Source organism: Larus michahellis, chromosome Z (genome assembly GCF_964199755.1).
Source record: "Larus michahellis chromosome Z, bLarMic1.1, whole genome shotgun sequence".
Taxonomy (NCBI): Eukaryota; Metazoa; Chordata; class Aves; order Charadriiformes; family Laridae; genus Larus; species Larus michahellis.
This window is the reverse complement of record NC_133930.1, coordinates 79,365,462-79,392,630: the sequence shown is the minus strand read 5'-3', so window position 1 is coordinate 79,392,630 and position 27,169 is coordinate 79,365,462. Positions and strand designations below refer to the sequence as shown.

The following is a 27,169-nucleotide window of genomic DNA, read 5'->3' as shown; positions in this document are numbered from 1 at the left end:
AAAAAAAAGTGAGTTTGTTTTTTAACTTCAATTCACAAACGTGTGTTCTAGATGTTTAATTTCCTGATTGAATATATTTGCCCCTTGGGAAATGGAAATTTTAGACTTTATTTTTTCAAGTACTAGGATCAACGCTATAGGACTAACTTTAAGGATAAAATGCAGCAGTAATTAGTCATAACGATAGATACTTCGTAAATTACTTTATTTTGGAATTGGTACATTCAAAATAATGTTCTATGACTCTGTTGATGCTTCCAAAATAAACATTTAATAAAGGGCAAAAAACCTGCTTGCATTGCATTGAAAAAAATTGCAGGTAGCTTTTTTTTATGTGTGTTTTATAAGCTAACAACATTTGGCTCCACAAAAAACATATGGCTTTCCAGCAGAATCTGCTAGAGTGTTTTCTAAATCTATACTTAGAGCTGTCCATAGCTTCCAGTAAATTTGCAAATTCCAACAGCTTTTTAGATGAAAGGTGAGTTTCCCCGTCTCCTCATAAGGCCTGTCTAAATTTCCACATTGCTGTGGCTTAAACCGATCGTATATCTGAGTCGGCTTTTTAATACCTCTGTAGTTCAGAGTAATCTGCAGTGTCGTCACAGCTATTTTCCATTTAATGCTGTTCACTAGATACATTTTTATTACTTAATGTCACACAAACAAGTGCAGGGTTTTGGCATGAAAACAGGCTTCCAGTGTTGTTACAAATATTCCTGATTTCTCTGAAAAAGAGGATCCAATAAACGAAAGTAGGAAAAAGAGCAACTTTTTGGAAAAAAAAAAACAACAAACCAGAACACCACATATTTTACCTCGTTAATCATTATCAGAGGAGAAATTGCTGAATATTTGACCTGAGGAGCACAAGTACTGTGAGTCCCTTTTCCTTGCTTTGCCTCCTCTCTTCTTAAAGCAGCAAATACTCACCTACATTCCTGTTTTCCAACCTTCCAAGAATAGTGTCAACAGACATACATCAATTTTCACTTGATTCATTTCAGTTGATTGTTTGAGCTAATTTCTTTATAGTTTCATCAACAATGTAATAATAATAAAAAAAAGATTCAATATTAAATCCCTTTGGCATCATATCTGCTTAATAGTTTATAGTTTTGCAAGACTTAAAAGTAGATAGAAAACTTCCTGAACTCATTAATAAAGCCTGCTTTCTTCTCTATATTTAAATCACTCTCCCATGTCTGGTAAGCTGTGGTGGCTAATGTTGCTTTTCTAAAGCTAATGAGGCCAAAATGCCATTTTAAATGTGAAAATTTTGTCATCTGCTCTGCTTCTCAGTTGTCAGGGCCTTCAAAAAGTGATTTTGTCTTATTTATAAATAACTAGGAGTTCTTAATGCTCCCAGGAATAATTATGGTTATTGAGATGTTGTGACTGTAAACATGGACATTTTACCTCCCATATGGCTTAGTTCCATCAGGACTCTTAAAAGACGAAGCCTAACCACCAAACTATGTTTCTGAACTCAGCTAGGAGTGAGAAACATAAAATAACAGCAAGAGTTCTGAGAAAAATGTGCTCTATCTGGACGTTTTTTCCTTTTTCCCTTTCCCCATTCCCTTCTGCTTTTAGTACCCCTCTGATGTCTCCTTGAGTTTGCTTTATCAAACAGGTTTTCTGCCTGTGAAACGCTCTTGTCCCCCCTGCTGGGGAGCTGCCACTTAATCATGCGTACACCATTTGGGCCACGTGTAACGACAATGTCTGAAAAGTTTGAAATTTCCATTTTGCCTGCTGTGTGAAAAATGTCATGTTTCTGTGACTTCCGTGGAGATAATGTAGCCCTAGTCAAGTAGCAAACTGGTTTTAGATACATATCTAAACGTATGTTTAAAGTCTATGTATAAAGTGGCATGTTTTCGATTTTTAATACATGAGATTTTTTATTGTTGTTCTTATCAGATACAGGTTATAGCAACATTCTTTCTATGGCTCGTTCTTTTAAAAAAAAGGTTTTCCCAAAAAATTTATAAAGTACTAGCATCGCTTTCACTAATGAAACCTTACTATACTTGCAGTATTCTAGATCCATACTCAGTAAATGCACGCATCCTCAATTCTTCATTGTGTAAGCAAGAGTGCTGTTCCTATGACTGAGGTTACACTTATATTTTAGTACCTTTCTGCCTTTCTCTATACTGTAAGTAGACTTCTGTGGAATGTGTAATACTTTCTCCATATATTTTTAAAAAAAGTTAACAGAGTACACGGAAAAACACTTCTCATGAGAACTTAAAGAGTTTGTGAACTTGTTTTTTACTTTTGGAAAACTGCTGTGCCGTGTTAAAATGTTGTGTCTGTGTTACATAGAGTTAAATTCACCCTGAAGAGAAGGCAGGCACTTCCCCAGACACAAATTTGCAATGTCTTTCAAATTGTTCTGTTGAGAATATAAAAGGGGAATATCTGGCACTTCCTAAATTTGCAAGTGTTTGGGACCGATGAAAAACTGTGCAGTGTGGCTACTGGGGAAGGACTCCTGATGGTCCCATTCTGGCAGCTCCTGTCCTGAAGAGTACAGAAGTACCAGAATGAGTCAGGAACCAAAGTGTCTCAAATGTGAGTGGCTGGGTTGTAATAATACATAAATTATCTTGAATCAACTCATAAACTGATTAAATGACAATGCAATGATTGAGAATTTTGCTATAGCTTTATAACTTGGTGTAGTTACAGTTTATAATCACACTTTAATTTGAAAAAAAGCCATCTTATTCCTTACTCTGGAAAGAGATTATTTTGATTTGCTTCCTCAGAGCTGCTCAGAAGATGGGGATTGTTCTGTGTCTCATCTTTCATCTTCTGTTACAGGGGTCCTGGTGGTGGTAGACCTTGGCCAAACCCAACCAATGCCAATTCTGTAAGTTAATATTTAAAATATGTTAGACATCATCTTATATTTAGGAAAATATTTCTCATCAGTACACCAGGAACAAAATTCCACTTCCTTCAACAAATAAACTACGGCATGCTTTATATTTTTCCCCGTAACCCTAATGCAGAGCAGGTTCAGTGAGGAGCATATCTGAACAGAGAGCTCATTGACCTGCACATACCCAGCTCTTTTCATAATCACACAACAGCTCTGCGTCTTTGCATCAGTTACAGCACTTCCTTAACACAAAGGGATATATTTAAAATACATTTTATCTTCCCATAGTGCAAGTAAGGTGAGTTAGGTCAACACTGTCTGGCCAGCAAGCTCTACAAAAATCACAGCTTGTTAAGATACATACATAACAAAAGCACGTTTGCTGCTCTTAACTAGGGAACATGGAGTCGTAGAGCAATTGCTTGCAAGACATCAGCCATTTCATATGCTTTTTGTAAAAAGCAGTGCACTCTATTGCGTTTCATTGCAACAACTACAAAATGAGGTAGTCTGACAGCAGCTAGAAGGAAGAGGAGGTCAGTGGGGCGTCCCACAAGAACAACACATCTGGTATTTCTTCAGAAAACGCAAAAGTAAAGTTTTCATTTTCATTCAGTGGTCATACATCATTAGTATAAAAAGGTGTCCCTTTTTGGCACTTGCAGTTGGGTAAGATGGATCTGGCTTAACAGACTAGCCTGGTTCTTTCTGTTGTTACCAATTTGGATTTTTTAATTCTACTAATGACAGTTGGGGAAGAAAAGAGCTGAAACTCTTCCTCGGTTTACTTTTGCGTGTCCTCAACTAAAACGGATGTTAGGGTATTTTTCAACTGGGAGTTGAAATATTTTCATTCTATGAAATTAATTGAGAATCCAGTAATAGATGTATTTGTAAAAATGAGCTGCATGACAAGTTGTCTACAATCATGTAAGATGCTTACTTCTTACCCCATCCTCCTAAAATAGCATTGCTCCGTGCTCCTTTAAAGAGAGTAATTGCAAAGGATATCATAAAGAAGACTGGATTGTTCACAGGCAGCTGGATTTCACCAGATACCCTCTGTAACAAATACCACAATTGAATTTTAAATTAAAATAGAACACTGTCCTTTCTTTAAAGAAAAAAAAATAATAATGCAAAGAAATGAAAATTAGTATCTTCTAGGGTGAAAGATATGAGAGTTGCTTTTCCTTTTATGGTCAAGATTTTAATCAAGATTAAGTATATATAAGAACATACAGATTCAGTCTGTGCTTGCGATGATTCTGAAGTCTTATTGACTTAAATGCAAGTATGTGCTGCGTAAGTTTATAAACCTTATAAAGCATATTACCTTAATAATCTTATAGCTTAACCTTTTACTATAGACTGCAGATCTTTACAGAGCTTATTGTGCATCCTGCAATAAGAATAAAAGGACCGTAGTAGTAGATGCAAGAACTGGGTTGGTACTAGAGCTTGCATTTAGTATCTTAAAAAACCGAGGCTGGCTGTTAAAAATGCATGCTTCAGGTATTATGAAAAAATAGAGATCAGATATTAGGCCTCAGCCTATAGACATTTAAATGTGTGAATTATGTTATTCACACTGATTTCATTGGAGTGGATAACAGGGCACAGTAATCTTAAATGGAAGTATTTTTGTTTGAAATATTGGGTATTAAATGTGGGCTGAGCCTGTATTGCTAGTTTTGGAATTGAACATACTTACAACGACAAGTTGTTGAAAAGAAGAGGTGTTTGTGTTTGGCAAGAAACATTTTCCCGTAACCCTTAACTGTGTCTTTGAAATAAATTAAACAAACATGTTAACCTGGAACTGTACATAGATGTAGATATAGACTCCATTTCACTGCAGAAGAAATGACTGTTTTGTTTCTGTTGATATTACAGATACCTTACTCCTCAGCATCTCCTGGGAACTATGTAGTAAGTACACTTGTGTGTGTTTGCTTTTTAGAATAGATGTTACATTTTATTTAGGCAAAGAAATAGCTGTCCAGATGTTAAGAAGAACCCTTGTGTATTGGTTGAGAACTGAACATCTGATCTGCATGTAGGGTTTTTTCTGCCGGTTGTGGTGCATATGTTGATGTTCATTACTAGAATCATTATCGGTCTGGTCAAAATTGCCCTGAGTGCTGTTTTATTTCAGCAAACATTTGTATAACCAATACAATGTATTGTCTCCAATAATAAAGGACAAAAATCCACAGCTTTCTCAGTAACACAATTTTGTGTGTGAATTTCTGAACTTCATCATAAAAAAAAATATTTGAAGAATTAGAACAAGCTTTTATCTCCCAAAAGATATATAAGTGGGTCCTTACAGCTAACATTTTAAGGGAGATTTTTATTCTTATAATTACCTTCTGGAGACCTGAAAACTCTTTCTTTCTCCATGCTCTGTTATGTCTTCATTTTACAGACATTGTCTTAATTGATGATGGATTAGTTGGTATCATTGTTTTTTTCTTAGTCTGTACTTTAGAATGAAATAGTTAAAACTTTATAATAGGTCCAGCATTGAGCTGTCACTCAAAAGAACACGAAATGCTGGCCCTTTCTCTGGAATTTAACAAATACACTTTACCTATCAACAAAATGTTTTTTGTTGGAGAATATACTGCTGGGGTTTTGTCTCTATCCCAAGAGTTTAACATTTTTTATCTTTTTAGGCTCTTTGTCGTTGTTATTGTTGTGCTTGGATTATTTGTACTTCTGATGTACTGTTCTGAGGCATATTGTTTCATCTGTTTTTGCCACATGCTTGCTACTGGTGTCACAGGGTAACAAGGGAGAATTTTATGTATATACATATGCTGGATTCCAAATTTCTGTTGGTTGGTCAAGTTTCGGTAGCCTTTTCTTTTGATCTTTTGTGTTTTATCACCTGAAGATTAGGTAACTGCAGGGCATTGGCTTAAACATAAAAACTGCAACTATTTCAGAATGTGGGAATAGCAGGTCCTTCACCTTGAGGACAATAAACCCTTGATTTTTCATCTGTTTGTGCTGCTTATAGGTTTCTCTTACTTTTCAGTCTTCGTAAGAGAGACGATCCTGCAGAGCTAAAGCTGAAGGATGAGTTAAAGGACGACTTTGTTTTTGTTCAGATAAAAGCAATTTCTTTTGTCTTTTATTTAGACAATTAGCTGTGAGAAAGGTTATGATTCTCAGAAGTGTCCATAACCGTAGTACTCATTTTGCCACGTGTTTAGTGGAAACAGTCTAAATCTGCTGATCTGCAAACCATTTCTTTTTATGAAGAACTTCATAAAGTTCTCTCTGCTGGGAAGAGGTTTTGTTGGGTTTGCCCTAGACAGTAGTGATCAATTATTGTTGCAGATTTTGAAGAATTTTTTTGAATATTTGACTTTGTGTTGTCGTTTTTTGAAAGTATGAAGTCCTGAGAAACTAGAAAAGGAGATGCTATAGAAAATTATTTGAATGAAGCAAACCTAAGTGCAATGCAAGCTATAGTAGAAGACTCTCTCGGTGTACTCACATCAAGTGAGTCTTCAAGACAAATCACTTGGCCAAAAGGTCTTCAAGACAAATCACTTGGCCAAAAGAGGGCATCACTGTATTTCAGTGTATAGATAGAGAAGGAGTAAGAGTAAAGAGGTGATTTTACCTCTTTCAGTGACAATGATGGGACTGATGCTGGAAAGTTGCACCTAATTTGCAGCATTGTAGGGAAATCAATAGATATGCAAAGATGCAAGAATAAGCACACAAAAGAGTTAAGTATTGAGGAAAATGCCTGAGGCTTTGGTCAGATGTGCGCTGTGAACTCCAGCTGTGCCAGTGGGAAGGTGCCTAATTCCTCATCCCCACTCAGCTGCTGAAGGTTACCACTCCTTCAGGTCTGTCACTGGAGTTCCTTGGAGGAGTGACCCTCTTCATCCAAAACAACTGAAGTTGACTGAAGCATTTAAAGAACCAGGTCCTTGCTGAAGCGCTTCAGGTGACCCAAACTAGGTAGAGGGACACTCACAGAGGGAGCTCCAAGCAGAGCTGAGGCTGCCGCCAGCAGAGGGTAGTGGTGGAGCTGCTGGGGTGGGCCAAGGGTTGAAATCTTCTTCTGCCAGCCTAAATGCTTGTACATGTCTTGTTTGATGATGAGAGAGTGGTGTTGCTTCAGAAAGGCTAACCACATTTTGGAAAAGGAGCACATGAACTCCAGTTGAACAAACAGCTACATAAGCAAAACCGGGGGGCAGTAGCTTCCAAGAGAGGACACGTCTGGGGACAAAGTGTGGGCTGGAGCTCTTAAAACAGCTTTTTAGCCAAAGGATTTTTGATGTGGAACTACATGCTTTGAGAGCTTAGTCTAGTTAGTTTATCAGACAGTTTTTGAGAAATAATTCCATTACATATTAATATATTCTCAGAGCAAAAATAGTTGATACCGAGAGTCTTTCTAAGAGAAGAAAATACACAAACAATGAGAGTAAATGCAAATTTAAAATTAGATGCAAAAGTTAGTATTGAAGATAAGTAACTTTTCTAATAAATGACCAGTTGGTGGTTTCTACACCTCTTTATGTGATGCCGAAAAATATATATAAATCTGGAAAAATCAAGTTAATGAGCTTAGTGCACAAATCCATGAATAAAAAGTCATATCCTGTGATGCCTAGAGGGTCATATATGTGATACAAAGGTCCCTTTGAATTTAGAGTCTGTAGCTCTACAGCAGTAATGGGGAATGTTTCACTGCTGAGGGCCGATGTCCTGGTTTGAGGACATTGAGCCCAAACCACGACAGCTGAATAGGCCTTTCCAGCAGTTTTGGCAAGCCCGATCCTAACACATTCGTTACTGATTCAATTGTAATTTGGGAGGGGAAAAAAGCTATGTGGCTGCTGGCAGCATGAAACGAAGTTGTGAGTATGCCTTGATTTTTATAAGCTGATCCGTGGGTTTCACGGCGGAGCGAGCCTTTGTTCTCCCACAAAAGATATCAGTGACCTTGATTAGTTCACGAGCAAGGGGAAGCACAAGATAAAGAACTGGAAGGGGGGGGTCACATATAAGGGCATAGAGGTGTACATATATATATATATACATATATACGTTGACTGACTGCAGGGGCGTGCTGCTGTGTCTGGGCAAAAGATTTCTGTTTCACCTACAATCTACAGTTGACCAGTGGCTGGCGGACAGAGATGCTTCCCGCTGCAAGTATTTTACTTGTACGAACCCGGGGAGGAGCAGTATCATTCAGAAAGCTAATACGTTACAGAGTTAGGTTGTCTGAAAATAATGTTTATAAGTATATTATTGCTAAATGCTTTGTAAGAAATGTTGTTTTAAATAGGCCATTAAGAAAGACTGTCTACTGTTTTAAATCCAGGACTTCTCTACCTCCTTCCAAAATATCTCAGTGAATTACAGCAAATCTCAGCAATGTCCTTGTAAGCAGACTGGAACAACCAAACCTTTATATTCAGTGCTACTGAAACAATGCACCTGTCTGGAACAGTATATCTGCTATTTTAAAATATAACAAAAGAGATAAAAATATAAGAAGGCATATGGCAATGAAAATAATCATCTGTTGCTAGGAATCTGTGTATTTTTAATTATGGAAAGTCAGTATTTATTGACTTTTATTGACACAGACGTTTTTATCAAACTGGAAGTTGGTTACTTAAAAATATTAGTGGATCTGCAAACATAGGGCAAGAAGTTATGGTTCTATTCTTACTAAATGATTAGGATGTTCAGAATAAATGTCTTGGAAAAATTCTTAAAGGACCTGAAAAGGCTTGTTTAGCAACCAGAGCAGTTTACGTGCAATTCCCAATCGTAAACACATTCGTAACACAAAAATAAAAAAATAAGTAAATGGATGTTCCTTGATGGTCGCTTTTTTTGACTTTTTAGTCTTTGATTTAGCAGTCTAGGCAAGTGATAAGACTGCACCCAGCATTATCCTGACTTTTTAAATCCATTTGTCATTAATTTGAGAAGAAGTTATATCCAGATGTTATTTTAAAAAATTGTAGGATATTAGATGGGTAGAATTAAGAAGCCTACGGCATCGAGATGCCAAGTCTGCCTAAAAAAAAAAAACGCTTTCTTAAGGTGATTAGGCTCTTGTGTCCCCATGGGACACCCCCTTATTTTGTGCTTAGCAAACATTGGTTACTCTACACTGACTGTGTACAGAGTACAACAAAACAGAAATGCCAGCTGGAAAAGCAGTGGTAATAAAAGTAGGTTGAGGGAACGAAATGTAATTGTCTTAGGCCCTGCTCCAAGTACTTCTCTTGTCTGACTCACAGCATGACACACAGTTATTGACTAATGGATATTCTTGGGTCTGTATACCTGCATACGTCAGAAGTCTGTGCCAGAGCTTGCTGACCAATTACCTTGTCTTAATCTGTGATGAGCTGTTTCGCTAGCTTGTCAGAAAATGTGCATGTTTTTAACAGCTTAACTCATGACATTCATGATACTTTTTTTCATTTGTACTATGCTCATTTTTTACTGCGATGCTTTTTTCCTTTCATGCTAACTGATGTTTTCTACCCTCTCTAGGGTCCTCCGGGAGGTGGAGGTCCACCAGGAACACCTATCATGCCTAGTCCTGCAGGTATTGAAACATACTCAGAAATAATAGAAGATAATTAAGGCATTTTAGCAAATACAAAACTTATTTTTTGGACTTAGATTTTCATGAAGAATCCGCTAATGAGAAATTATTAGATTTGTAGTTTCTGTGTCAGGTTTTTTCCTGCGCTTTCACTCTCTTTCTCTCCATGCTATGTTGAAGAGATACAAAGAACTATATCTCTGCAGTTCAGAGCAATTAATTTCTCTGGCTTTTGAGCCCATCTTTTCTTGCAACAGCAAGATAAAAACAAAAGAGGTCACAGTTTTTATTTGCTTTTACTAATGTTATTTTGGGACAATTCCACCACTGTGGAAAACAGGAGATTTCTAAATCTGGTGAAACGTACCCTGTAGTATCCTATGGGATAGAGCGGACCAACACGTGGCTCTTGAGTGATGCGCTGCATCCCACGGCTATGTCATCTGACTGACAGCAGGGTCATGCTGGACAGGTTCCTCTCCTCTGTATTGCAATGGAGGAGAAAGGCCCCAGAGGAGCCATTGTCACGTCCTACCAGTGACCTGTTCCCATAACTTCAACTGCCCCGTTGTTTCCCCTGGTAGCATGGTCTGTATCTTGCAACTCTGACCACATGGAGATTTTGGCCATATAAAAGACTGTCCACATTGCTACTGAGGTTTGAGGAACCAAGGAGGAGGATGGGAGGATTTAGGACGGCTAGCTAGCTTCTCAAGGCTTAAAGATGATCAACTAGATGGAAGTATTTCCCTCCACCAATGTTCTGCAAAGATTCTGGTATGAAGGTGAAACTGCAAGATGTGGAGGATGCTGTCCTTCCCCATGGACATCATGAGAAGTCTGCTAAAATGAAACTAACCCAGTATTATAACCCAGTATTCAATGGCTAGTCCCTTTGGTCAACATCTGCCTTTGCAACATAGTTTCACCAGCTAAGAGGGATTTGCTTATCGCAATGATGTTACAGCATCCTCAGTCCTTAGGTCCTACATGTTCTTGCTGTCCTCTACATGTCCTTCTCCATGAGAACTTCTTGCACCAATATAATATCTTCATTAAATACAATTCCAGGGCTTTAAAAAATGCAACCTGAGACAAAGAGTATGGCTTCCTTGTTCATATCATTAGAGAAAAAGATAATTAGTGCAAGCTGGCGCTTAAAAATTAGGAGTCTCTCTTAACATAAAACAACCTTATGGACAACCCGCACTTTTAAAAATAGTCAGTACTGCAGTTTACGGCACACGTTAGGCTGTCTGTGTGCAGCTCCAATAAAGCTTCTGCTGACAGTTGTTCCCGTTTTCAGTTAGAGACTCAGAGATGTTTTGAGACTCTGTTTTTCCAGAGTATGAAAACACTTAGAAATGGGCCATCTGAGAATTCTGCGAAGGTATTTACTTGCCTCTGAGGGAAACCAGCTCCGAGGGTTCCCGTGGCCCAGCTAGCCCATATGTATTTTCACATGAGCCAGCAGAACATGGGGAGAGCTAGAGATAAGTGTTGCAACAGATCTAGTGGTTGAAGAACTTGTTGCCTACCTCATCGAATGTTAAAAATAACTTTTTATGTGCTAATTTAACTTTGATAACTTTAGGCTAAGAGGTTTTTGTTCCCCCTCCTCCTTGAACAGTGTATTTGAATGTTGTAGTGATGCTTAGGGCTCTGCATATAATAGAATTATTTATTCACCCAGGTTAATTAATGCTTGGACAACTGTCTCAGAAAGACTAAGGAATAAACAAAGACTGGTTTTAACTGCCGGTGAATGTAAAAATACATTCCTGTGAGAGGTCAGGCCACATTCCCAGTTCCAATGCATTTCAGTCTGGTCTCAGCTTTCTCGCTTTCACTACTTGTGACTCAAAATTCCCCCATCACCTTGTCTTGGAAAAGCAATTAAAGCTCAGCAGTGGGTGTGTTAATCTCAAAACTCTCGTTCAAAGAGGTGGAATGGTCTTTTGGAGGAGCTAGGTATAGAGTACTAAGCTATTATTTGTTCTTTTTGTAGATACTGTGGAGGTACTGGTTTTCCAGAGTTGACAATATTTTTTTTAACCATGCAGTCCCCTTAGGGATGTATTCAGACTTTCCTTAGGTCGTTCTCCTCTCAGTAACCTTTTACATTACATAGCCTATGTCTTGTCCAGTTCCCTCGGGAAAGATTTTTGGCTAATTTGTCTACTGTCTTGCTGCATTTTTTGCCTTCTCTTTCCTACAGATACTGATGAAGGGTGTTAAGACTTTGCATGTGTTAGCAGTGGGGATGAGCTGGGGACCAGAATGAATAATTTGTATCTACTCATGATTCCTAGGCATCGGTTTATTAAGTTCAACCAGAAGAGATGTGTGGGTTGTCTTCTGTGTGTCTTGTTAATTAAATCTTGCATTTCAACTTTGGGGGTGCTCTGAAGGTTCATGAGCATTGATTGGAGGAAAGGGACTGAGATGCAATACAGCTGTGTCAACGTCTGGCAAGGCCAAGTGAAACCCTGGGCAGAACGTATGAGCTTAAGCACCATGCTGTGCCAGGACGGCTTTATAGGTTTTGGACTCAGTTTTTTTTTGAAGCACTGCACCACATTGTACCTTGAAGATACATCAGTTAAAGCTGTCCTTAGAGCAAGGATCTTTGCACAGTGTTCCACTGAATAGCTAGATATATCCAAAATCAAAGAGTGACATGAATGAGAATAAAAAATTTTCATTCACTATGCTAACTTGCAGTGTCTATAGTGAGAGGCTATTTATCATTTATTACAGATGGAAAACAAATTACAGGAAGTATTGATAAGAAAGAAACTCCTGCTTTATAGAGAATATTGAAGATGAGTGAAATAATTTGGAACTCCAGGAAAAAGGGTTTATGGAATTAAATAGTTACAGATACATGGTGATTTATAAACCTTTTAACAGTCGTGCATAAAACTAGAGTCTAGAAGTAGTCACTTAGGGACCATTGCAATTATTTCTTTTCGTAGCTGTGTTGTGTGGTAGCAATAGATAGAAAGGGAATGAAATCTTCCATTATATTGCCGCTGTGTATCAGTGATTCAGGGACAGAAATAATACGAACGAAATGGCAGGAAATGTATTAGATGAGTAGTTTTATTGTAAGGTATATATTAGCACTTAAAATAATCTCTTATTACAGATTCAACCAACTCTGGAGACAACATGTACACTTTAATGAATGCAGTACCACCTGGACCCAACAGACCCAATGTAAATATGAATCTAGTTATATCCTTCTTTGAATTATACAGCCTTTTTCTATGCAAACACTACATTGCCATCACATATCATTAATACTAAGTTTTCCATTCTTACTGGTGAAGCTTCAGTTGGTTCTCCCCACCACATACTTTTTAATGTTTCCCAAATCAATCATGCCAATCCATACAAAATTATGATTGGGTCATATTCTTCTTTATGGAAAAGACCTTAGAAGCTTCTGCTTAGACTTGGTTTGTCACACTGCAGTACACTTCTGTGTGATAGGACGTCACCCCAGGAGCTGCCACTAAGCATTAGTTTCTGCAGGATTCAAACTCATGTTATAAAAAAGTATCTACCCTTGAAAAGGGAGGAGAAAAATTGTTTAGAGTGACCCAGTATCATGTTGCCCTGCCGTTCTGTAAAAAAGGATAACATCAATGTCCCTGAGAAGAAACAAACTTCCGTGTTTGTCTAAATGGGATGTTAAGAATGAAACCTATTGATAGCATTTAAGTATTTGCCTAATTAAATAGTTAACTTGTGACTATTTTAGCCTAAATTTCAGCAGTTCTAGAGGTGACAGAAATCTGGATTCTTGGGTAGAACTTGTTTCTTCACTGATCTTTCTCTGTGCCTTCAGTTTTATTGTATTTCTGTGATTACAAACATACTTCATTTAATCATGATCCATATTATCAGCCTTTTGGAAAAACGGGCAGTAGAACTTTAAAATATAGTTATTTAGATATTGCTAAACCATGCAGTGAATTTTCGAAATTTTCCTATAATGTTAATGTCTTTAAGTTTTTGAAGAGCTAAATTTAAGGTTAATACCTGAAATTGGACAGAACCTGCTCATGCTGCAAAGGTAACGTGGAGTAGTCCCACTGTCAGTATGGATGGGGTGAGGTTTGAAAGCTGTTAATTAATCGCTTACTCATTGAAGAGAACTGTACAGTTCCCTGTAACTTCAATGACAGTAGAGCTAGCTTCAGCACTAGCAGGTTTGAAAGTCATACACAGAGTGTTGAAGTAAATAATAAATTAGTCCTGAGTTATTTTCCAGCCTACAGAGGCGAGAGTTTCCAAAAATCATGAAGTCATTGAAAAATCATTACAAAAAAAAAAGTCATCAAGAAAAATCATGACATTATTGGAAAAAGTGAATAAAAGCAATGATGTTTTTGCAGTCTTCACATGAAAGACTTTCATTTGACTTGCGCATTCAGAGCTAGGACTGTGCATTTTTCCTTTATTTTTTTTTCCTGAGAAATATTTTATTTTTATTAGATTATCTACGAAAAATTGTACAGTAATACCCGTTTTTAATGTCTGATCCTTTTGTAGTTTCCAATGGGGCCAGGGTCAGATGGACCGATGAGTGGACTGGGTGGAATGGATTCACATCATATGAATGGATCATTAGGTAATAATAGTAAATATTACGAACATTGTCAGTTTTCAATGACTAGTGCCATTTTCTATGACTCTGAGTTCTCTGAGTTATGCAGAAGACTATATGTAAAAATCTTTCAAAAACTGAAAAAGCTGCATATACATCAATAAGTAGTATTAAGGTACTTTTTAAGCATGTGAATTGGCATACATTGTACACCTCTGAAAGAAAAATACTGTTATTTTATTTATATAAGAGAGTGTAGTTTTAGTCCAGTTGATGAAGACCAGTCTAAAAGCATACCATCGCAGTAATGTTGAGGTGAAGGCTTAAGAACCATTTTTATTTATCCGTCTTCCTCTTCGAAAATCTTGGGAAGGTGTCATTGTGATGTGCTGGTGCACGTTCTTATCCGTTACCTGGAAGTAAGTTATTACATATTTTGATGTATGTGTTAAGCTGGTTTTATCCCAACGTTTTGATATCCTCATTTGTTCTGTACTAAGCCATATATCTGTTGAGTGTATTATTACTCCATCCCCATTAGCAGCTTCAGACAGGTGCCAATTTTAATGCACCCAAAAGAATTCTTGTCGGGGCACACAGGAGGAACAGCATACTGCTGGACTTTTGACACTATGATTTCTGAAGGACTCGTATCTAGGGGAGAAGCCGTGCACAACTCTGCAAAACGCACACTGCTTTGTCTCCTGACTGTCCCACAGCAAACTCTTTGCTCTCACTCTTTGCTGGAAGCATGATAGACACTTGGAAGTGATGTAGGCAACAAGCCAAAGCTAAATAAATATCATTTATGCCTTCCTCTTCCATACCCACAAAGTAAACAAGTACCTTGTTTTTATTTGTGCTCACGCCCTAACACGAGGTTAGTAGGTCTGAATACGGGTCTTGTCTTGTACTCTTCACTTCTGCACCAAGGGATGTTGGTCATGCTGGCAACAACAGGGGGGAACCTAGGACTGCAAAGGCTTCAGATCTCTTCTTCCATCCCCCCCTGTCCGCCAGCAAGGTTCTCCTTTACATCTGGGAGCTGAGTTGGTGCCTGCAAGGTGCACTACCAACTGAGGAGCCCCGGCTGAGGAGCATTTTCATTTTCCTCCATGGGGAGAAACCCAAGCGAGCTAGATACAGGTCGTGCAGGCAGAAGCTGAGCTGCCATTGTTCTCCTTGCTGCTGTCCCCAAGGAAGAGCTCTGTCACCTTCCCAGCATAGGCACGGACCTAAACTCCACACCATTTAAGTCTTTATGTCTATCACTTGTAGCCCAAAAGTTGGAGGTAGTGAAAAAGAAAGTATAAACAAGTAAAAGGAAGGGAGAAATTCAAAGAGGCTATGACAAGATGAGAAAAAAAAATAAGCCATCAAACCTCATTTAGCAGACATGTTCCAAACAATTAAAGTTCAGCAGTAGGCATCTATCTCCTAATAGAATTATCTTTTTTTTCTACGAAAGCATTCCTGATTCCTAGATTACTTTGCATAAGGACACCTTGTGATTTTACAGCCTTTCTTTACATATTACAATTGTAAAATGGATTGTTGTTTTAATTAATAATGATGCACTTTGCATTGAAATAATTTAAAAACTGTGTAAAAGGTAATCACATCTTTTTCTGCCACTTTCTGTAGCCTTAGAATTATTTCTTAGCTAAACAAAAAAAATAAACTGAGACAGTTACGGAAGGATTTTACGTGTACCTAGCATTTGGTCAGTTATTTTCTCTAGTGAAAATGATGATGTGCTTAGTCACATTAGTGATGACTGCTTTCTACGGGTGACTTCGTATCTGAACTGGAACCCGAGTTCTTTTAGGAGAGGAGGGCTGGGAGCGATCTGCTGCATTCATTTCCATGCTGCAGTAGGCAGCTGTGTCTCATAATCAGATGGATAAATTCGTCAAAGTCCATCTTGAACTTCTCCAACTTCTATGACCGCAGCCCTTCTATTGGGTATCTGTCCATACCTCTGCCCATTAGAAAGATTTTCCTGATTTCCACCAAATTTTACCCTTTGGCCTATGACAAAATGACTCTTCATAATATTTATGTATGTGATGTATTTATAGAGAGAAATCATATTCCTTCTCAGCCTTAATTTGCCTGGCTAAGTATAGTAAGCTATTTCAGCCTCCTCCCACAACTCCATTTTCTTGATTGTTTTTCTCTGATACTCTTCTACTTTTGTATTCAGCACTCTTCTAGAATTTATCTTTCTTTAAAGTAGGTGACCAGAATTGTTTATTGTCTGTTGCTGCTAAAAATGCTTTTCTTGATACATCCATCCTAAAACTATATTTCCTTTATTCTTGGCTTTACCTGAGTGAGAGCAACGGCATGTGAAGAAAATTCTTTTCAATAGTCTTGCATTCATTATATTCAATTTTATTTGATTTCTGTTACTCTGGTCCCCAGGATCATCTGCTTTCTTCTGAAAGATACTGCCATCATCAGTATTTGTAATGCATCAAATGTTGATGTTATTTCAGCCAGTTTCAGTAGCAGGCTTCTGCTTCTGGAAGCAAAGACCTGGAAATGAAAATTAAACCCTCCCAGGTGACCTTAGTGATAATAGTGGTCTTTACCACCCCACCCCTCCCCCCGAATATCAGTTCTTACTAGGTAGCCGTGATTTTGCCTTGTTTTTTTTTTCAAGCTGAAGCATTCACATAGGTGGACATACCCCGAATTAATTGCCTTACCTGTACCCTACCGTTGCTAATGGGACAGGGGGTTCAGATACACGGTGTCTTGAGTTGTGCTGGGCTGTCTCGTCCTGAAAGGATGCCGTCCAAATAACTGATACAGATCAGACGTGTGTCCTTCATTCTATTCTCGCTTTCTGCACTGGGTGCGTACACAGTCAAAGGACTAACATTACTCCATGCTGACTGTAAATTTACTGAGAGAGACATTGGGAAGGAAGTGAGATGACGTGTGGTTGGTTATGTTTTAAAATATTGCTGTTACACTATATATTTACTATGAAAAAAAATTCTTAGACTAACTTCAGCTCAAAACTAACTGAATAATTGTCTATTTTAATTTAAGGCTCAGGAGACATGGACAGTATTTCCAAAGTGAGTATTTAATCAAATATTTGGAATTTTTAGCATGTTTCGCTCTAAACATACTTTCTTTTTCTCTGTTGCAAAGCTTTGTATCTACATTTTCTGCTTGCCAACTCTTTGGAGGCTCTGCAGACAGAATTGGTACTAATTGAAAATTTTAAAACAAAATAAGCAATAGGGAGTATAAGTAGACTTATTCCCTACTGCATAATAATGTGTATTAATGAATGTGATTAATTATATCCGGTTCATAATCTGATTGATCATGTTATAATCTTCCATACTGTTAAGACAAATTAATCTAGTTCTAACCATCAATTCTAGTTAAATGTAAATTTGGGAAAATGTCACTAGGATGTTACTTTTATGCACTGCATGATTGCTTTTGTCACCTCTGTAAGGCAGTGTTAATATCTTAATCATTAATATAAGTTCCTAAAAGCTAGATTAAGAAGTAGTTTCAGAAGAAGCACTGTTTTGATATTACAACCAGTAAATAGTTGGAAATAAATGTGACTTTAACCTGCAGGAGTTTCACATGTACGAAAATAATATTGTGCTTGAACGTGTCACTTCTCACATAAAAAAACATTACTACATATGTGATCGTCATTAATTTAGGAATTAATGAGCTTATTTGGTATTAAAAAAGTGGCATAAATCTCTCCCCTGCAAAACACTATGTTTTGTTCTCAGCATCATCAGATGACTGAAACTAATAAATATATCACTACAACAATCTCCCTGCACTTCCATGCTTTTGATCTATAAATGCAGAAACTGATGAAGAGATTGTTTCAGCTAAGATTTTATAACTCATTCGTTTGTAGCAAAATTCTTCACAATCTTCCAAGAGAGGAGTATGAGTTTGCTTTAAGCACGTCGGGTGCTGTTGTGCTTTGTTTGCCCCAGGACCAAGTACCGTGGTGCTGGTGGTAGATCTCTCCCATTGCAGACTTTGCCACTTCAGATCTGTCTAAGGCCGGTCTGTACGTGCTCCGGTCAGGCTGGGGACCTTGCTGTAGGTGCACTAGGGGAGCTATGATGAGATGCCAACACATAGTCCAACAGGGAACAAAACGCTCACCTAAATTCCCATGGGTTAACACAGAAGCTTGTATGTGAATTTGTTGAGAACACACTTCCAGTTGGTCAAAATGCAGGAATCGTTCTTCAGTTACTGACACATATTTGTAAATCCAAAGAGGAAGAGGAGGTCCCTGTACAGTTCTCCAGTTCGGGGTCTTCTGGTGGTGTGCTATGGGAGAGAGGTAGCCTGTAAAGTGTGTTTGGCATATATCTTTCTGGAGAGAAGGACCTCAGCAATGTGTCTGAGGTCGAGCAGCATCTATAGCAATCCTATATTTATGTCTATTTTTAAGATCTATAACATTTTCAGACTCTGCAGAGAGTAAAATGATGGATTGAAATGACCATGTTGCATTAGTTGTGCTATGCTTAGATGTGCAGTGATGGATTCAATAAAAGCCTCCAATGAGATAATAAGCATACAGCACTTTTTAAATCAATGTCCGTGTTTTTTCTTCAATAATTTTATTGCAAACTGCAGCATTTTTTAAGGAGAAAACCCAAAATGTTTACATTAGTTTGCCATAGGACTATTTTTAAAAGCCTGTATTCAACTCACTGGTATTAAGTATCAGTGTATGTGCTAATACAAGTATCAGGAGATCTGAAAACTTGGATACAAAAATTTACCTGGAAGTCTTGGAGTTTGTTAACCTTAATAAATAACTCATGGAAATCACATTTGATGCATGTCTCTTTCAAATAACTAAAAGAAAAATGCTTCTAACTTTGGAAGTAACAGAGTTGTCCTGTTAGACCATTTTTTGAGTAGCACTGCCCAATATGCAGCCTGCATTGACAGTAGTAAAAACACGTGGGTAGCATTGGTAATTTTGGATAGGTAGTAGTACATAATGCTTTTGAAACTTGAATGGAAAAGTTCTCCTTGGAAGGAATAGTAGATTTCTGGGGTTGATGCGCGCAAAATTACTGTGTGGCTGCCTTCCAGTTTTGTACACGGTGACAAGGATTGTTCTTGCTGGGGTACCAGTCTCCCTGCACACATCACCAGCCAATCTTGGGGTAGGCTTTTGCACAAGTAGATTCTTCCACTGACGGAAATTTTCACGGAAATTAACACAGTTTTGGGTGTGTGATGCTCAAGCGCAGGCGTAGGACTTCGAGTAAAATACGTATGGGAGAAGCTGACTGTCAGTTCCCAGGAGAAGCAGAAAATTAATCCAGTCTTGGTAGAATCAGTACAGCTCACAGAATTCAGAGCTACATTTTCTAGAGAAGTTTTTAATTTATGTGGACGAATGGCAAAACATGAAGTTTTTATGAAGTAGATTGAGATGGGGGAAGTAAATGAACTTAAATTATGCATATTAAATAAACATTAATAACCAGTGTTTCTCGCAGCGCCCATGGAATTTGTGCCGGCATCAAAGACATACTTGCTTTGGAAAACCTCAGCTAGTGCTACAATGCCAGGCCCCGTACTGGCCATAAAAGCAGCCCAGGGGAGTTACTATAAAAGCATTTATGTCAGGAATTTGAACCCTTGGGGCTGGCGTACTGTAGCAATTGCAGAATTTCAAAGCTTTGCGCCACACAGAGCAAGATAAAATAGGGGTAAATCCCCCAGGAACGAACAAAAGTGCGGGAGCATCGTACAAAATAAATGTGACAAGGCCTTAGAGGATTTTAAATTTTATATTCATAGATTTTAAGGCCAGAAGGGACTGATAGGATTGTGTAGTATGACCTTCTGCATAACACAGGCAACAGGACTTCCTGGAATTAATTCCTGCTTAAGGTACAGTAGCTGTGGTTGAACTACAGCAATAGTTTTCAACCTTTTTCAAGCTGTGGATGACTAAATATTTGCTATACTAACTTCAATGAGGAACAGATTTACTTGTCAGATGTTAATGAACTGGTTAGGCTTTTAGTTGTCTTTGATGGACATGTTGTCCAGTGATTCCTGGAGATCTGGGGATCCCCGTTTCAAAGGCAGCGAACCGGACTGAAGAAGGCTAAAGGGCAAACGCAGGGGTCTTGACCCAACTCTGCAAGTTGGATTTCAGGTGCTAACAAAAACCAGTTACGCCTGCATGTCACTTATGTAATTAATTTTATATCTATGACTGAAAATAAATACACTGAGCTGAACCCGTAAACATACTTGGCCATTCAGACTCAGAATGGTGATCTTCCCTCAGGAGAATGTAGTGAAAACTTAACAGCAGCCTTTCATGAACCACACAAAGTACACTGCAAAGTGGACAGTATGTACAGCCATCAGGCGTACCCCTCTGCTAATGTACTAGCAAAAAGTAGCTGATTTAAGTTTTGGTATTTGATGAACAACACTTTTTGTTGTCTTTGGAGGTGAAGTAAATCCTGTGGAACAGTGGAATATGTTGCAATATTTAAATTTATGGACAGTGGTCAACATGGGACTTCATGATTACAAAGGGGAGCATGTATAAATATGGTATGAAGGGGAAATGGAGTCATAGCTATCCCATCCCATTTTCTGTTCAGTGATTACTCCACTATACATCTTTAAAGTGCCAGGGTAGGTTAGATAGCCTTTGTAGCTGTGAGGAAGGTGCCAAGAAATTACGGGGACTTTCTCTTTTTTTAATGTTTGCTATTTTTCATTCAAAGTTTGAATTCCTGCAGATTTAGTTACACTAAATGAAGACTGCATGCACGTATTTTCAAAGTGCTGAACACCTTGGCTTTTTTAAGAAAAAAATCTGTATGCTAACAGACACACTGTGTCAGGGTTGCAGTTGAGAAATAAGAAAAAGAGAACAAATTCACTTAAGATTCCTATAGCCATTGCGATTTGATCACTTTGATCAAGAGACAGTTGCCTGTTGTTAGCTTGCCCACTGACTGCACTAGGTTTGTGTTAAGTATATGGTGACATACCAGATTTGCATTTTTATAAGTAAACTCTCACCAGCAACATTGCATTCCATTTTTCTGGATTTAAAAAAAAATATATCAAAGAACTGTGATAGATGTAAACATTTCATAATGAAGTTCTTGACTTTGCTCCCTCCTTTCCCTGGCTGCTCCTTTAACATCACAAATCCTCTATAAGTAGGAATCTGAACAGTGATGGAAAGAGAATTGCCCATGCTCCAGGCATGGCACTGTACCACAAATCAACTTTGTAAAAACACTTAACTAATCGTAGTGTCTGTCTACAATAACCATGTATTGGCTATTGACTTAGAATAATTTCTGTGGCAATTACCTTGTTTTCAGCCTTCCTTTAAGTAACTGAATCTTGAAAGCATTTTCTAAACATTGCAGAGGTGGTTGTGCAATTCTGTGAAAAAGAAGGAATTTATCTTCAGAAGCCTTTGTATTGTTATATTTTTAGCATTTCAGTTAAACCTAGACAATGAAAAGCTAGATTAAAACGCTGTTGCATTGTGCTCTGTGCAAGCAAACAGCAAAAGTACAGCTCCTGAAAGTGTTTGCAAGCCCAGTCCAGTGACCAGCTGTTATTCAGGAGTCTTTTATCCAAAACTGTTGTTAACTCCTTTACCTATAAATGCTGTGTATTAGCAGTGCTTGGTGAAGCAGTTCAGCAGGTGAACCACACTTGTGAACTACTTGGGAAACTGTATTTGAGTAAACTGAACACTGTGAACAAAGACCCAGACACAGGCCTTTTTGAACGTCTGTGTAGACCATATCCATCCATATGTCTACCTTTAAGTACATATTCATAAGTCACAGGCACATGCTCATAGACTTTACTGAATTTGAGCACATGATTTAATGCAGTGACAGAGCTACCTCTCATACCTGCTGTAGCTGTTTACAGCTTTTCCTGACTTCAGTAGAAGATGCTGGCTATAACCTGAAAAGAAGAATTACAGATAAATAATTCTTGCTTCAGGAAAGGAAACATTACCTTACAGGCTAAAATTAGTGACTGAATCATGCAGAACCCTGCAGAGGCTTGTTTTTCGTCTTTGAAAATCCCAGTGCATTGCACAGTGCATCCGTGTGTACTACGGTATCGTGTAAAGCGTGCCTTTAGCACCCTTGGTGAAGCTGGGAAATGAACCGAAATCTACAACATTTAATCTGTGTTTTAAAATCTTATTCAACAGAACTCTCCCAGTAATATGAGCATGAGTAATCAGCCTGGCACTCCCAGGGATGACGGTGAGATGGGTGGAAACTTCCTAAACCCTTTTCAGAGTGAGAGCGTAAGTATTTTTTTACTTAGTTGTTCTTTTTACTTTGTGAACCTTTATCTCTGGCATTTTCTTTAGAAAAAGAAAATAACAGCGAGAACAAACAGCTTTGTAGTGTACTTGTAAGGCAGTACTGTGCCTTATGTGTTTTTTACTAGCTTCTAAAATTATAGTATTGATTCGACAAATAATTGTGCAAAATACTGCTAGAAGTTGAGCTGAAACTGGAAAGTGTGGGAGATGTAGATTTACTGCAGAAACTCTTTTTCGAGATTAAGAGGTCAGTTGTCAATGAAAGTTAGATCTGTCAAGCAGTAATCATTACGCTGCATGCATTCAGTAATGCACAACAGGCATTTGTCAGGCAATATCCCAGCAGCCTAAATACGCAGAGCTGACAGATCCTTCCATTTCAGTGTTTTCAATGTGTGGTTGCCCAACTTTTGACTCCTAAACAATGTGCCTTGCAGGGAATGCCTTTTAGAACAGGATTCACACTGAAGTGTATAATTAGAGCACCAGTAGATCTCACGTTGGAAAGATGCAGTGTGCTGTTAGAGCCAGAAAAAGCAAAGGTTCCCTCTAGTGTTCACTCTGGGAAAAATGATGCTTTTTAAAAATGGAGAATGCTTGAGGCAGCAAAATGTGGTGTAAAATACATTACAAAGCAAGACTACAGTATTTTCATACTCATGTGCCTGAAGCTGGGTTTCTAAATTCACATTTAGGTTCCTAAATAGGAGTGGCCTGATTTTTCAGAAGTGCTGAGTGACTTCAACACTTCTGTTCTTATTGGAAATCACTGCTGCCAGAAGTGAGTGCAACTTCATTAACTATGCCAGTGGTGAACTTCAGCTCAGAAATTATGACAAGTAAACAGTTTCTTTTAGATCACAAAACACTCAAATTGCGTAGGAAATTTCATGGGAATCAGATTCTGGGATTTTGTGGGTTTGCTTCCTTAACTAGTGAAAAGGAAGAGTTTCTGCATGTTAGCTGTTGGTGTCTTCATAAAGAGGGCACATGTTCAGATTGTGTGGAGTATTGGAGAAAATTGGTTTGTACAACCCCAAAAGACTGATGTTTTAATATCTGACAAAAAGCCCAGTAGCCACAGAACCTCCACATGATCCTTGGTCGTGGTAATCCTTGACTCTCGATTTGGTATGTGTTGCTTGTACTGAGGGCAGGCAGTCTGATCAGCAGGTGAGCCAGTTCACCAAACTGAAGTCATGGAAAGAAGGACATCAGCTGTACTCAAAATCAGTTTTCTCAGACACTTCCTGGATTCTAGGTGCTACTTGACGTTGTTTTCCTACCTGGAAGAGCCTGGGACTCAGTTTTCTCAACGTGAGATGAGTTTCTCAAACACGTGAGATGAGTTTCTCAAACCCATGAGATAAATGCCTACAAGGCATGCATAATCTATGCCACAAGTCGTAGTGTAGTCTGGGGAACTGTCTCACTCTCTGCTGCATATTTCATCACCTGGCTAGAATAGGCATTATTGAGAAGTCCTTTCTCAGGCAAATTTGCTGTTCAATTCACCAGGAGTTTTGTTTGGGCGTGGGGAATGGTGCTTGGCTAGTAATTTAAGTTAAAAATCACAAACACCTTTAGATCACCTGTAGATTCCTTGTCCAAAGTGATTACCCAGGTACTTCGGCTCAGATACAAGAAATCACTTGAGCAAATGGTTTGCTTTAAGCATTTGAGCTGATCTCTGACATCATTGGCTAATGATAAGCATGTTCTTACTAGCTTTGACGGCCCACTGTGGGCGTGCTCAGAGCATGATGGGACAGGCAAACCGTCGGAGACCTGACATGGGACAATTACATGACAGGGAAGACCCATCCAAAATACTTTTTTGAATATGCTTGGACAATTGGAAGTGGTCATCTTGAAACTCTAGCTTTGGCAGGTTTTTTATTCCATGTTTAGTTTTGCAAAGGCAAATGTCTCTTTCTAGTATTGGTTTTCATAATGCTAATACATCTTGCATTTGAACATTTTCCTCTACTTAGAAGATTTTAGGCCAAAGTAAGTGTTTCTGCAGTCCACAGTTCTCAATTTAAAAACAAATTGGGCATATAGATGTGCACTACTTCTAGGCATTGTGGTGTCCCATTGATTATTGTAATGAAGTACTGCTAACTTGAGGGCAACTATAGCTTGTATAAGGGCTGCAGTTCAATTTGTGTTACAATAATAATATAATGTGGTGATTTAATTTCTGGTTCACATAAAGGAGAATGACCACTGATCCTTGATTCAGCTTGCATCCTAAAATAGATAACTCAGAATAATTAAGACCAAGAGCCTAGTTTCATTCCAGTCAGACGTATCTTTACTTGTTTCCTTCCATAAAGTAATAAAAGGCTCTCAAAAACATTATGTGGTTCAGCTAACCATGAATGCAGCTTGTCTGCTTGAGCCTACCAATCTGCCTAGCTAAATCCCCCCAATAGCCAACATTGACCAGGAAAAAGTGTGAAAAGCATCAGTGAAGTTCATCACACCTCCCAGGAAAACACCAGAACAATCTTCAGGGGAGGTGGCTTTATCAGCAATAGCAGTATTTTTGCAAATGAGAGAAGCATAACAGAAGTTGTGATACCGCAAATTGAACTACAGCACAGGCAACCGTACAAATTTAGGAGGAAGTTCAAGGAGCGTGTGGACATTTGAACTCATTGTTGTGGTCCAGAAGTGGTTTTAGTTACCTGGTGGGGGGGGGAAATGGTTGTTAAAATGTGGATTCCTCTTTTTTCAGTACTCCCCTAGCATGACAATGAGTGTGTGATCGTTAACAAGTCTCGCCATGAAGACCACAGTGAGTTGGCCCTCTTCAGAGAGCTACTGCAGAAGAAAATTATTCATCCCAGTGTACAGTTTAACAAAAGGATCTCAGACACAATCAGACCCACCTTTTTTTTTCTACCATCTCCCCCGTTTTGTCAAGACAGTGGGTCCCAAACATGATTGAGGCAACTGAAAAAAGTGGCGTAACAGAACTGCCCAAGATGGAACTGCAAATAATTATCTGTGTATGTACTTGTGTGGGTTAATGTATATGTATGTGTGTGTGATATAGAAATACACACATACATATATAGACCCACAGGACATTGTAAAATATTATCACATGACATATTAAGTAGAAATGAGAAGTAGGGGCTTTTATTCCATCTTTTTTTTTTTTCACGTTTACATTTTAAGATTTACTTTCCCTCTCCCCTCCTGAACTGTTTTATGTTGCATATATCACTGCTTTATAAGTTATTTTTTAAGGTGAACTCAAATGATAAATTCTTCTGATTTTGTAAATGTCTGCCATTATGGTTAGGAATAAAATTGCTTATAAGAGCTTTCATTAACTTGTGTTTGATACCAGTCACCCTGTGAATCACAAACCGTACTGTCTCAAGAAATAGAAGAAAGCTCATCTTAATTTTTTGGAGAAATTTAATAATTTTCACCTAGTTTGGTGATTTTTTTTTTTTATACTTTGCCTTTAAAAAAAGAAGCACTGAAGGTTATTTTTCTTCTTTAATTGAAGCCTAATATCTGCAATATCTATTTTAAATGGAAGCCTGAATTTGATACAAGCTTCTCAGTTTATATAGAGGACTATAAGGTTACTGTAAGTGAGCTCCAATTGGTATAGAGTCTAGCAATAAAGTGTCAGGGCTTCTTCTGCCCTTGGAAATGAGTTTCCTATTTAGCATGATCTTCTGTAGGTGAGGTAGTTAGTGGAAATGCAGTAGAGTTCCTATCACTGAAACCTTTTCTAAAAATTTACTATTACGTTTCCCATTTTCAGTGATTCTCAACTGAATTGTAACAATCCATGGTCCTAATTACAAACAGTATTTCTCAAGCCTATTCAGAAAATCAGGTCACCCTGCTACCCTGCGTGTATTTTTTACCACATCAACCAGAATGAATTCCCCCAAAACTTCCCAGTGAGCAGTCTCTCTTTTTTTGTGAGCCAAAATGATGGAGTAAACTTTTTATGACTACTAGCCTTGTAACGGTCTTACCTTTTGCCATGAACAGAAGAGGAACAAAGGTCTGGGCCATTTTATAAGGAGGTCAGCCTATCAGAAATGAAAGCTGGGGACAGAATGGAGAAAAGGCATATGGTCTTAAAAGAAATGCTTCTGGAAGCTCTAAAACCAAGATTATGGTACGTTTAGTTCCTGATGACTTCCAGCTCCTCCAAGAAAACATAAGTTTTCAGTTGTGTAGTGGTCAAAAGGTTGATGATCAGCAATGCAGGCACAAAGTGGCTGAGCAAAAATTCATGCCACTGACAGAAAGGAAAGCCCCCTCCTTGGACTTTGCATATACACTTACATAGGAGCAGTTCTGAGATGCAGTATGTCCATGAAGTCTTGCAAGGAGACTTTTTTTATGAACTTGTGATAAAGAAGCTTATGTAGTGGGCTCTTTGTGATGATAGCTGCACAGAACAGGATGCGTAAGGAATACTACAATCTCTTAACTCATTTTTATTTACATATGTTATATATATAATATATGAAAATAAAAAGATGTAACACTTTTTACTCTTCTGTTAGGGCTGTTCAAAGATTTAACTCTTGGAGGCATAAAATTATATTAAAATATTAAAGATTTTGGTAGCATTACTTTCGCGTAATAGTAACAACTTTGATTAGTTGTAAACAT

General features: G+C 38.1%; 1 protein-coding gene across 6 annotated transcripts in view; it reads left to right on the top strand.

Moving 5' to 3' along the window:
- SSBP2 (single stranded DNA binding protein 2) overlaps window positions 1-25,852 on the top strand; it is a 179,732-nt gene extending 153,880 nt beyond the window's left edge. For 4 of the 6 annotated variants that reach the window (XM_074568937.1, XM_074568936.1, XM_074568935.1 and 1 more), the window contains 8 exons: window positions 2,836-2,884; window positions 4,793-4,828; window positions 9,455-9,509; window positions 12,661-12,731; window positions 14,073-14,151; window positions 17,191-17,219; window positions 22,388-22,486; window positions 25,251-25,852. In XM_074568937.1, the coding sequence (XP_074425038.1) occupies window positions 2,836-2,884; window positions 4,793-4,828; window positions 9,455-9,509; window positions 12,661-12,731; window positions 14,073-14,151; window positions 17,191-17,219; window positions 22,388-22,486; window positions 25,251-25,280 (448 nt within the window). In that variant the 3' untranslated portion in view covers window positions 25,281-25,852. The remainder of the gene's footprint in view (window positions 1-2,835; window positions 2,885-4,792; window positions 4,829-9,454; window positions 9,510-12,660; window positions 12,732-14,072; window positions 14,152-17,190; window positions 17,220-22,387; window positions 22,487-25,250) is intronic. The other 2 variants (XM_074568939.1, XM_074568938.1) reach the window with 1 other exon arrangement.
- Window positions 25,853-27,169: the final 1,317 nt, after the last annotated feature.